The 13,806-nt window shown below is 39.1% G+C and overlaps 1 protein-coding gene across 1 annotated transcript in view; it reads right to left on the reverse strand.

Moving 5' to 3' along the window:
* Positions 1-13,806, reverse strand: part of eipr1 (EARP complex and GARP complex interacting protein 1) — a 62,797-nt gene that overhangs the window by 20,023 nt on the left and 28,968 nt on the right. Inside the window, exon 6 of the mRNA XM_071471101.1 lies at positions 5,372-5,508. Coding sequence (XP_071327202.1) covers positions 5,372-5,508 — 137 coding nt within the window. The remainder of the gene's footprint in view (positions 1-5,371; positions 5,509-13,806) is intronic.

Below are 13,806 nucleotides of genomic sequence, written 5' to 3' on the forward strand. Positions count from 1 at the left end.
CAGGGTGGGTGACAAGCCCTGGGACTAAAGAGGAGAGGAGAGGAGAGGAGAGGAGAGGAGAGGAGAGGAGAGGAGAGAAGAGAAGAAGGGAGGAGAAGAGAGGAGAGGAGAGGAGAGAGGAGAGTTTGCTTTGTGTGTACTTTTATGTGTGCTTTTGTGTGTTAGTGCGGGTGTGAGGGGACACCTCAGAGGTTGTCTGAGGAGGCAGTGGAGCGTGCTGAAAGGCTGCCATCACACAGCTGCCACACCAACTGGACACACACACACACACACAAACACACACACACACAAAATCACAAGCAGGCTGCGTTTATGTACAGGCATGAGTGCACAACACCACGTACACACAAAAGCAGAAAGGTACACATAGCAAAGAGCAAACACAGGCAAGCACATAGTCACTTGTCACATGCAAGTCACTTACTCAAACAGACACACACACACACACAGACACACACACACACACACACACACACACACACACACACACACACACACAGACAAATGTGACTCACTGCTAATTCACACTTGCAAGCTTTCCACTTGCAACCACTTCACACTTGTGCACAGATGTGCACGCATGAGCAGACACACAAACACACACACTGTGCCCTTGGCTGCTGTCTGCGTCTGTCTAAAACCTTGGATTGAAGAAGGCTAAAGAGGCTACAGAGATTCAGTTAATAGCTCCAGTGGACAAGTGTAACAACAAGGAGCTAAAGAAACTACACACCTATTATTTACAATCCAAACATCACAGAGGCTTTTATTCATAGTTTGCTATTTGTGTGGCTTTCAGTGAAACTAACAATTACATTCATTACAGATTCATCTTACTGCACTATAAAATATCAGGACACAGAGGAGAAAGCCCATTATAATTTCCAGGATACCAATATGACCTTATCAGCCTTAACCTTGTTCAGTTTTGTCCGACCAACAATGGTAAACTTTTAGCAATGTTTAATTGTTTAGTCAATTAATCCTACACAAACATGCTCTGGAAAGTTCTAACTCTCAAACAATGCATGCTGTTCATTCATTCATTCAACCAATCATTTCAAGTCCAGGGACCTCAAGTTCAAACAAGTCTGAAATGGTCTGAAAATTAAAACCACACATTGTAAGTTGAATTAAATTGAAATAAACAGAAACTGATGTAAGGGTGAATTTCGGCAAAAAATATTTACAGAACAATATGCAAAACAGAATACTTCCATTTGTTGGGATGGTGACAGCATAAAAACAGCTGGAAAAAGAATTATGTCTACAGCTTTACAGCTGTACAGTCAGCTTCAATGATGTCTCTTACTTCTTGGTCTCTTTAGATGAAAGCGCCAAACAAGTAAATGTAAATGTAAGGAGAAACAAAAAGGGGAAAAGGCCACAGCATCGAGCTCTATTGGCTGCAGGTGTCTCTTTAGATAATAATGGTGTGTTTTCAGTAAACTCTGATGAGTCTCAGAGATGAGACTGTGATCTCTACTAACAGGCCCTGAGCTGCCGCCCCCTCCTCTGTGCCCATGGCCAAATCAGCACTGTTGCATCTTTCAAAACAGCACAGCGGGAGGAGAATGGCCAAAACGGAGCGTGCAGGAACTCTTTAATTTATTATGTGTCTGACGGGGAGTGATATCAATGATGCAGCTATCTTATCTGGGCTTGTGATGCGCATCTTGTAAATATATTCTCTCTCCTTCACCGGGCACCCCTCTCAATCTCTGCGGCACTTTGCTGTTATCATGGCGATCAATAGTGAGGTGATTATTATTCCTTTCGCAGAGCCCACACATAGACACATGCTGACCTCAGTCGCCACGTATCTCAGAAACACAGGGAACAGAAACAAAAACACACACACACACACACACACACACACACACACACACACAGCTAAAGGTTGTACGGTGGATTGAAGATAACCTGCAGTTACAAGGTTAATGTGTAATACTACAATGCTCCATGTCAACCAGGAACATTAGTGTTCCACAGCCGTTCCACTTTATCCTGTATTGAGGAGAGACACACACTTCATTACATTCATGAACAACCACAGGGCTGCAAACACAATGTGTCATGACAAGACAAGGAAATTCACAGAGATTCCCTCTGCCGGTCTGATTATTACCGCAGAGACGGACGTTGTAGAATTTAGATCAAAACTGTAGCAACGAGAGTTTAATTTTCCTACTTACATCTTGAAAAATATTTCTAAATAAATCATAAGAATGCAGAGTTGACAGTTGTATTCTTAGAGAAAGAAAAAGTAGTAATTGTGGTAAATATAGGTTTTATCAAGGAGATATAATTCCTATGGGTCATGACTAGGGCAGGGTATTATATATATATATATATATATATATCTCTATATATTTATTTATTTATTAATTTTTAAATTGGCACCAATGCATTACCTGAGTTTTAGCAGCTTACACAGAGACAAAACAATTTTTAATAAACAATTTTTTTCTACAGTGTTTTTCAATGTAACGATATAAGCCACACTTTTCAAGTGCATCAGTGTTTAATTTTGTCTCAACGCAAAGCAGCTGCAAAAGGTCTTTACCTAAGTAAAACAGTCTTAACTTATCATAATGATCTATAATCTGATTCTGTTCTCTGAAAAACCAGTCACTGGTAGAGATGCGACAGTATAAACCATTATGAAACATTCTGAACACTGCCAACAATTTCTATTTCATTACCGTGTGCTTTACAGTTTTCACAGAGACACATTTTAAAGAAGTCTCTCTTGTGCATATTACATAATCCATAGTGTGTAGTGGGGGGCGGGTTTGTAAAATAACTATATCGCAATAATTGTGCACAAAAAAAAAAAAAAGTAAGATTTTTTTGGCTCTTGCACAAATATTTAGACCCAACCGAAATCAGAATATTATGAAAACATGGGTGTAAAGAATCTAAACGACAGAAAGTGTGCTGAGTCCAGTTTACTATTTCTCTGGTAAACAACCTAATTTTATTGTCCTTCATTGACACATAGTTCAACACTGTTTCGATACATTTGTAGTGCGTTTCTGCTGGCACAACAGGAGAAATGTAATTTAGCTACCAAACCAACAAGCACTGAGGGTCAGAGGGATTCTGGCTCTGTGTTGTTGGTTACTGTGCTTTTAACACAGTGTCCTGTTATACTTAATGGTACGACTTGTTAACTCACATCACTAAAGACTGTTATGTGAATATGTATATATAAAAGTAGAAATTGGTTTAGCAAGGAAATATTATATAAGGATCATAATGCAACAGATGTATCAGCCCAATTCAACATTTAATTAATTCAATAAATTTTGGTCAGTACTCAAGTTTGATATTTGTCATAATAAAACAAAATAATTCAATTATGTGTCCAATGTCCAAATACATAATACTTTACTGAAATTCATTAATATGGAAATATCAAAGCTCTGCAGTGGCTGGATATAGAGGGCTTTAAAAATTAAATAAATAAATAAATAACCTGTAATACATGTGCAGTCCTGATGTGGATTAGGGCAAAAGTTGTGCCAAAACTCATCTGTGATATTTTCATGATGAGTCAAATTAAATGCATATTTCTGTGCACTGCAGAGAAATATCTTGTAATGACATGTAAACACTCACTGAGAATTAAGCTCTGAGAGTTTAACTTACATGACTTTTACATGACTTACTTCTGTCAGATTTAAATGCCGGCTGTGAAGACATCTGACTGGTTTTAAGTCAGGTGAATGTGGAAACTTGCCATGTAAAAAAATGCCTTAATACTGAGTGGCAAAGCTTACAGAAAACATGCCACATGTTGTTCTTTTTACAGGTTTCAATCCTCCATCTAACCAAAGCACTTTTACTTTTAAAATCTTCCTGGCAATAACGTAATGGCAGCCACAATGTTATTGAGCAGATGTGGTCTTATCAACTGGGGCTTCTGTACTTACTCATATTTCCAGAAAATGATCAATACTGTGAAACAGGAGGAGACGTCTTATGAAATTAAAAAAAAAACAAACAAACAAAAAAAACAAACAATCTGAATTTCCTTAAAGGAGACATATTATAATCATTTCCAGCTCTATATTTTATTCTGGGACTCCATTAGAACACCTTTGTATGATTCACTGTTAGTCTTATTATCTCATACTGACTGTTATGCAACAGTCGAGCCTTTGAATACAACAGGCAATATGAGCTCCAGGCTCTTTGAGGCCTTCCTCCCTAAAAGCCCACTTTCTTCTGATTGGCCACCAGGGTACACTGCTTAATCTTCTAACCAATGTGGAGGTTCTGAAAGCAAACTGTAAAATTACCAAGTAACATAACATAACTGATTGGAATTGCCATTTTCTTAAATCCATCCTCACATGTTCAAAGCAGAATCGGATCTGGACACGAGGGTGTACAGATCGAACGTAAGCACCAACAAAGATTACAGCAGCATGTGTCTGTTCTGTATATAAAAATTTCTCTACATATTTCCCTGTTAAGAGGTGAACGTGTGCAAAAAGCTCTGAAAAACCTTCGCTGTCAGGAAATACAAAAGGTAAAGTTGCAAGTAAAACATTATTCTGCTGTGCATGAAGGTTTCCCACTGCACTGTAGCTTTACTATGGTCCTTCACTTGTCCCTTTGGATAAAAGCATTTGGCAAATGAGTAAATGTAAGCAAAACGATTGGCTTACTACATAGAATCGACTGTGTAGTAAACCTTCACCATTGGTTATTCGTATGCTGGAGTACATAGTACATTATATTTCTATGATACTATACATGTAGGCTGTTTTTGTTAGAGCGAGCTGTACTAGGAGAGGATGACTGTATAAAGAAATCTGCAACGATGACATCTGCTCATCTGGAAAGTAGAAAAATAGAGTTGGAAACCTAATGTTCAGAGCAGTCCTGCTTTACTTTTAAATTTGTTTACCTCATTACGTGACCTCTGGCAATGTTTAATATGGACACTGACACTGTAACATAATTTATATGGCAGAAACTGAGGAAAATCGTAACAGATCCCCTTTCAATCACTGGCATTTACAGCATCAGTATTGGGATTTGCACAAAAACACCCAGGTTTCAAAAAAGAGAGAACATATATATCAAAGCTCTGCAGTGGCTGGATATAGAGGGCTTTAAAAATTAAATAAATAAATAACCTGTAATACATGTGCAGTCCTGATGTGGATTAGGGCAAAAGTTGTGCCAAAACTCATCTGTGATATTTTCATGATGAAATATATATATATATATATATATATATATATATATATATATATATATATATATATATATATATATATATATATATATATAAACGTACGCAGGATATAATGGAATATTACATTACAGACCAGCCCCAGCCAGTGGAGCTCACCTCATAGTGCGAAGGTCCCAGCCTCGAATGGCCATGTCATTGGCTGTGGCGAGCTGGCTGCAGTTGTGGTGGGGGCTCCACTTGCCCGAGGTGAACTTCAGCTGACCTTTGCCCTCCAGTGTGGCAGTGCTGGAGACCTGCAGCAACACAGCAACACCTTCATTAACGTCTCCGAGTAGGGACATGAATTTAATCCAAATGTCTGTGACTGGTTCTGCCAGCACTGTGCATATTAGGAGTCATTTTCTCTCCAGGCTACACTCAAGACTGTATTCATTCAGTATGACTCTGTGCTAATATTTTGGGCATTACTGGCAAACCAGCTGCCTGCAGATTTACATCACGCTGAACATATCTTACATCTATGTACAGTACCTTGCTTTAATGTCTATCTCAAAATGTGATTGGGTCTGTTTCAGTCTTTGTTGCACTAATCTATATTTTTTATACTAGCAGTGGATCAAATGACTGAATCAGCAGTGGGCAGCTAAAGATTCTGGCAAACCCACTGGTGAACCCATATATATATATATATATATATATATATATATATATATATATATATATATATATATATATACATACATATATATATATATATATACATATATATATATATATATATATATATATATATACACATATACATATATATATATATACATACATATATATATATATATACATACATATATATACATATACATATATATATACATATACATATATATATATATATATATATATATATATATAGATAGATAGATATACATATATATATAGATATATATATAGATATATATATATAGATATTGCTCCTAGTAAATGTGTGAATAAGCAAATGAATGTCATATGTTGTGTTTTTAGTGTTATTAGTTCTTGCAGTTTTCTTGCAGTTACCTGTTACGATGGAAAGTGTCCAGTGATGTGACAAAATAATAAAGTGACATCAAATTTAAGTTTAAAACAAATTAAATTTGATTTAAAATACAGGGACACCACCATCACCATTAGTTTTATCAATATTTTCTCAGAATAAGTTGTAGCTTTAAATAAAAACTGAATGCGTGAATGCATCCCACTTTCTATGTGGAGTCCCTCTCTCCTGCCTGCAGTACACTCTTAACTATGGATTAGTATGTTCTGTTCTCATTTCAGTGCCTCAGAGCATGTGAGTTTTTCTGACACAGTAAGAACTCCGTGTGAAGAGACTGGGAGGCGACAGCATGCACCTGTTTCCTTTGCTACCTGCTGCTCAGTCAGCAGACCCCCACTGACCCCTGGCTCTGCTTGCTCCCATGGTAGAAATCTATACATTAGATCGCTGGTGTATAGATTTGTATATAGAGCTTTACACTCGATCACTCAGAGTTACGTATGGCTCAACTGTGGAGTCTGAGCCCTCAGAGTGTTTTACTGACGAGTGCTGCAAGCTGAATCTAACCAGCTTGTTGAGGCTGGTTGAAGCTCATTTAAATCTATTGTAATGTCTGTGGAATTTCAAGAGAAACATTTAACTGACAAAATGTCAGTGGGTACAAAAATTAGAGCAGTTTAGTTGAAAGGCAGTCAGGTTAAATTGCAACATTTAAGGCTTTTCAAACGAGATGACATGCTTGTCATTGGATATTTATCACACCTGCTACATATATTTCACAGGGCAACAATAAAGGTGAAATTAATCAAAGTCAAAACACTTCAAGGACTTTGAATTATAAAGCATATCATTTCATCAGGCTACTTTAAAATTGCAATCCAATTAACTCATCCGACTGAATATGGAAATTACTATCTGTCCCTTATATGATGCATCTAACAATTCTTAAAAAAAAAAAAAAAAAAAAAAAAAAAAAAAAAAAAGCAGCATCACACTGCTCCATCCACGCCCCCCCTCCCCCACCCCATCTCTGACTGTTGGAGCAGGGATCATCGATCGCCCCGTCACTGCATAGCTCCCTGGTACACTCTCATTATTTTAGCTGGAGAAGACAGAGGGAGAGCGAGCAAGAGCGAGACAGGCCAACAGAGCAGAAAGGAGGGAGGGAGGAAGGGTGAGGAAGAATAACTGAGGATAAAAGCAGGGAGAACAAAGAAGGTAGAACAAGAGGAAAAAAGGAAAGGAGTCGAGAGAAAGGAGCTGAGGAAAGGTGGCAGAAGATGTCGGACTGATAAAATCAGACAAGGAGAGAAGCGGGTTTACCTTTGTGGCCTTGATGTAAAATTCCATGACTTTTCCATGAATGTTCATGACTAAATCACACTGCCTCCTGAAAACTTTAGTATTAGTAAGTATTTTTAAAAATACTGGGTAAGAGTTACTGAGCACACCAACCAGTTATAGACCAGAGCAAAATGGACGTGTTGATACCTTTGACATTAAAGATAAAGTGATATATTTGCTTTGAACTGTGCCTGATCGCTACCAAAGTATATCCTGCATTTTTTTGGAGTATTGTTTGTAAGTATGAGTCGGTGCTTCTACAAAAACACAATCAAGCACATGAATAATGGGGGCAGCGTTACACATGAAAATCTACATTACATAAAGTTTCTATTTAAAAGTTCTGCTACTTGTTAGATTCAAATCTTTCCTGTGCTTCTACTTTGACCCTCAAGTGAAATCAAGTGCATTATTACATGGTGGTTGCCCCAAATCAGTTTTGATTGGATACATTTGTACATTTATGCCCTTGAGAGTAGGATGGGGCTTTAAAATATTTTAATATTTACACGAAGAGAAAGGAAAAAAGGACTTTGATATAAAAATACTCAAAAGCGTTTTTTTGACATCTATCTGGCACATACCAAGAGCAGCCTTTCTCACAGAGTAGTCTGCGAGTAGATTTGGCAAAATATGTTTTTAAAGTGTTTGTCAAACTGCCTGTGAGTGACTACAGAGCCTAGTTGCGAGCAGTATGTTGTTTTCAATATCAAGTCAATTCGTATGTCATTTCAAATATTTGAATTAGTTGTTTTGGAGTGTTGTTGGACTTCAATGCTTTGACTGTTTTTGCACAACTGCCAACAGCTGCATCAGGTAACAGTTTATGTTCTATGATTTGAAAGGAAATGTGGATGAAGCTTATGGGGAGCCTGCCCTGGGACTGTGCTAAATTTCACTAGTAATCAGGAGGCTATTAACTATTAAACACAGACAAGATCTTGGACCAGTGGCCTAAGACTGGGTCGATTAAAAGAAAATCAAATGAAAGCTCTGACTCAAAGGACACACGGGCTAAGTGGAATGACTTGATGCAGGTGGTTGATAATGAAAACTTGGCCCCAGCTGACATTCTTCAGCGCAAGCTTGGCACAATACGACTGAAGTAGTTGGCCCTGTTGGTTTGGGGATGTTTGGGGAGATAGGTGGTCCATGAGTTTAACTCTAATGGTTCAGTGGTCCTTAGTCTGAAAAAGTTTGAGAAACACTGACCAAAATACAGTTACAAATACAAAGAACAATTAACACAGGGACACAGGACAATATTTTGGGAAATGCTGTTTGTAATTTCACTGTCTTGAATATTTTTTCCAACAGACAAAGTCCATTTTAGCTGAGCTTAAAGTTTCCTTACTTTCCCAAAACAGAACAGAAGCTCACCAATCTCTGCGATCAGTGGGAGGCCTGGAGTAGGAGTCTCCCTCTCTGCAGCTATACTAATGGTGCAACAGAAAAGCCTGAGCTTCGTGCATCCCAGGTTCCCAGCTTTATTAGTGCACTAACCAAATTAGGGGCTCTAACAAGGCAGCACACACCACACTAGGGGACGCATTCATTTAGGAAGCAAGCGACACTAATGCAAAGCTATCTGTCAAATTGCCACGCATTTATGCTTTCTCTAGACTCTGAAAGAGAGAGGGACTGTGACTCTCTCTCTCTCTGTGTGTGTGTGTGTGTGTGTGTGTGTGTGTGTGTGTGAGCAGATGTGCAGGACAGGGTGTGTGGGTGTGCCGTGAGCCAGCAGAGATGTTCCACCAGCGATTCTAATTGATGAGCCATGCATATGGAGACACACACACATAAACACACAAATCTTACTTCAAACAATGCACAGTGGTGCGCCTATGCACACGATCCTCTCTTATATGTGCAAACACAAGCTCATGCAAACACCCACACGGAACACACACACAAACACACACACACACACAAATCTAGGCCAGGCCCTTGAGAGAAAGACATATCCACACTGCAGCTGGACACAGCCTGAGATGAACACATCATCTCTGACAGATAGAGGGAATGGGAGAGAGGAGAGTGGGATGAAAGGAGGGAGAAGGGAGGAAGAAGGGAGGAGGGAGGGAAGGAGATTAGCATTCTCATCAGCACTGGAGGAATTTGTCTTCGCTGCCAAATTCTTTCTTCTCTGTCTCATTCCCTTTCTCCTCATCAAGCCCACTCTCTTTCCTTATCCATATCTCCCCCTTTCTCTCTCCTAATCTCAATCTTTCCAGCAGGGCCCTTCATTGATCCCTCGGTCTCCATCCTTCCTCCATCTTCCCTTTCTCATTACATTCCCTTCCTGCACGTTTCTTGCCACCTCTCCTCCTCAATATAGAATTTATGTGTTGTCCACTGTCTGTGTCAAAGGACAGGATCAACAACCCACTCGCCTCCCTGGTCTGGTCCTGCCCTCACACTGGAGTCACCTTAGAGGACACACACACACACACACACAGAATAAATACCTAACAGTTCCAGAGAGCAGATCGAAGTATAAATAGAGTACATGTTTTTCACATTCATGGTGTCGTGTTGATATAGATACATTAGAGTGATCACAATTATTTTGGGTCATTTAACATTGTCCAATCTTTTCCAGCAGATGTAAAGCTTTAACTACATATCTGTGTGAGGTGAGATTTGTTTCTAGCAGCACTGCCATATTTAGCAGGATGCCATCTTCTAACATAAACATGACAGTGCAGTTGGCCGCTGAAGAATGTGATTTTCTGACTGAACGCAAAACAAATTTCATAAGTGGTACAATTGTATATAAACTCAATGCAAAGACAGAACCAGATCTGTGCCAGACACAGTTTTGTCTGAGCTCTGCAGGCAGTTCCTCCGACAGCATGGTTTGGTTTTTCCTCCGTTATGCATCGTCAGTTGTGAGATGTTATACAGACAGGTGCGTGCCTTCACAGATCATGTCCAGGCGATGGAATTTACAGGGGTGCACACTGTCAGCAATGATAAGCAGATAAGCTGGGAGACTCAGAAAATGACTGATTGTTGTTAAGGGGCACAAAGTGTGCCAAGAAAACACTCCTCACACCAATACACCACCAGCAGAAGCCTAGATTGTTGATCCATGGCAAGTTGGTTCCATTTATTTGTGCTACTGATGCCAAATCTTGATTCTACCAGCTCTGCAAAAATCTAGACCTGGCTGCGTTTTCCAGTCTTCAACTGTCCAGTTTTGGTGAATCTGTTCCCACTACAGCCTCACATTTCTGTTCTTGGCTGACAGGAGTGGAACCCAACATGATCTTCTGCTGTTGTAGTCCATCCACTTCAAGGCTCAATGTTCTGTACATTCTGAGAAGCTTTTCTGCTCACAGCAGCTGTTAAGAGTAGTTATCTGCGTTACTGTAGCCTTTCTGTCAGCTGCACCCAGTCTGTGCATGCTCCTCTAACCTCTCTCCTCAACAAGGCCTTCCCATTCACAGAACTGCTGCTCGCTGGATGTTTTTAGGTCTTGACACCACTCTGAGTAAAAACTCTAGAGACTGTTGTATGAGATCAACAGTATCAGAAATACTCAAACCAGCCCGTCTGGCACCAACAGTCACGCTACAGTCAAAGTCACTGAGATCACATTTTTTCCCAATTCTGATTGATCTGTTTCTGTTTCTGTTTGATGATGATGTTTGATGTGAGCATGAACTGAATCTGGCCTGTATCTGTATGATTTTACACACTGCACTGCTGCCACGTGATTGGCTGATTGGATACTTGCAGGAATAAGCAGGTGCATAGGTGTTTCTAATGAAGTGTTCGGTGAGTACACTGCCGTTCAGAAGTTTGGGATTGCTTATAATGTCCTTGTTTTCCATGAAAACACACATGAAATTAGTTTGAATAAGAAATATAGCAAATGAACAGGACATGCAGTCATTGTCAGAGTTAGAAATAAAGATTTGAATTGAAATGATGAATGTGTTCTTCAAATTTTGCTTTCATCAAAAAAGCCACCTTTTGCAGCAATTACAGCCTGGCAGACCTCTGGCATTCTAGCTGTCAATTATTCAAGGTAACTTGATGAGATTTCACCCCATGCTTCCTGGAGCATCTCCCACAAGATGGACTGGCTTGATGGACTCATCCTCCATATCATACGGTCAAGCTGCTCCCACAACAGCTCAATAGGATTTAGATCCAGAGACTGTGCTGGCCTCTCCACTACAGGCAGAATTCCAGCTGATTGCTTGTTCTCCAAATAGTGCTGGCATAGTTTGGAGGTGTGTTTTGTGGTCATGATCCTGTTGTAGGATGAAACTGGCCCCAATAAAGTGCTGTCCACAGGGTATGGCATGGCGTTGTAAATTTTGTGATAGCCTTCCTTCTTCAAGGTCCATTCCACTCTGTTCAAATCTCCCACTTTACCACCTCCAAAGCAGCCCCCACCGTCACACTGCCTCCACCATGCTTGACTGATGGCGTTAAGCACTGTTCTTGCATCTTTTCATTTGTTCTGCATCTCACAAATGTTCTTCTGTTTGATCCAAAGACCTCAAACTTGGACTCATCTGTCCACAACACATTTTTCCAGTCTGCCAGTGTCCAATATCTGTGCTCTTTTGCCCATCTCAATCTTTTCTTTTTAATGGCCAGCCTGAGATATGACTTTTTCTTTGCAATTCTGCCATGAAACCCAGCATCCCAGAGTCACCTCTTCACTGTTGATGTTGACACTGGTGTTTGGCGGGTACTTTTTAGTGCAGCTGCCATTTGAGGACCTCTGAGGCGTCTTTGTCTTAAACTGCACACTCTCGGGTATTGGTCCTCTTGTGCAGTTGTGCACCAGGGCCTCCCACTTCTTTTTCTGTTCTTTTCTGTTCTGTTCTTAGAACCAGTTTGTGCTGATCCATGAAGAGAGTCGTTCACAGCATGGTAAGTTATTTCAAGTTTCCTTGCAATTTCTTGCATTGAATAGCCTTCATGTCTAAGCACAACAATAGACTGATGTGTTTCCAAAGAAAGTTCTTTCTTTCTGTCCATTTTGAGCCTGTAAACAAACCCACAACTCCTGATGTTCAAGATACTAAACTAACCTAAAGATGGCCACTTTTATTGCTCCCTTAATCTCAGTACAACACTTTCAGCTGTGATCTGATCTAATATAATCATCTGATCATCTGATTCATTTTAATTGTTTGTGAAATGGATAAAAATTGGTTTTTCTTTGGAGCATGAATATGACAGTATGGTAACCTATAAAGATGTTTGATTCATCCAGGTAAAATTTAACAAATATGCATCCATTTCAGGTGATGCACAACATATAGTATGTACCCATACAGCCTAATTGGTAGGTTCTGAGCACATTTAAGTAATACAACACATACACACACGTTTAAAGCAGTTACAAAATTTTTCTCTGACGTCAATTTGCCAACAGAGCTGGAAAATGTCAACATACAACACAGATGGAACAACACTAGCTTGCAGCTAACATCCATATACAATAGGAACAAACTAATGGTGCACTGCCTAATGGTGCAGACAACAGACACTTCAATCTAGACTCCATGAGCTTGGCTTATTTTCTGTGAAGAACATGTGAAAGGGGAAAAAAAATGCATTGAGTGCACACACTACATCCATACATTTATATGCCTCATACACACTGAAACACACACACACCTGCACATCTGGGGAGCGACAAAACAGATGAGTAACTCTACATCACAGTGTATGGGTCACTTCAACTACAGTCCTCCACCCACAATATGAGCACATGCTACGGTTAGTACAACGGGTACTTTGCTTTGCTCTATGGCTTTGATTATAATAAGATTAAGGTGAAAATCAATTGACAGTATCAGTTAAAAATAACAAACATCAATGAAAAACATTGTTTCTTTATCATTTTTCCTAGATAAACATGATTTATGCCACCAAAGTCTATATTACAGTGCATTTTTACATAAATGATGTCTTTATCACACAAAATGAATAACAATTACATTATTAAATGTGAGATTAATTGCAAAGATGATCATAAATCTCATCTATATTGTTTTCAAATTTAGATAAAAACAATATATGTTAAGTATTTTGCATGTAAATGTTTATTTCTGTATTGCTTTTAAAATCCCAATAATGTCCCAGAAAGTGAACATAATAGGGTTAAATCACCCAAAATAAAACTTATCATTGTGATTTGATCCTTTATTGATTAATTGTTATTCACATCAATCATCACCTC

Source organism: Trachinotus anak, unplaced genomic scaffold (genome assembly GCF_046630095.1).
Source record: "Trachinotus anak isolate AG129_WGS33_773 ecotype Australia unplaced genomic scaffold, CSIRO_AGI_Tana_v1 ptg000033l, whole genome shotgun sequence".
Lineage (NCBI taxonomy): Eukaryota > Metazoa > Chordata > Actinopteri > Carangiformes > Carangidae > Trachinotus > Trachinotus anak.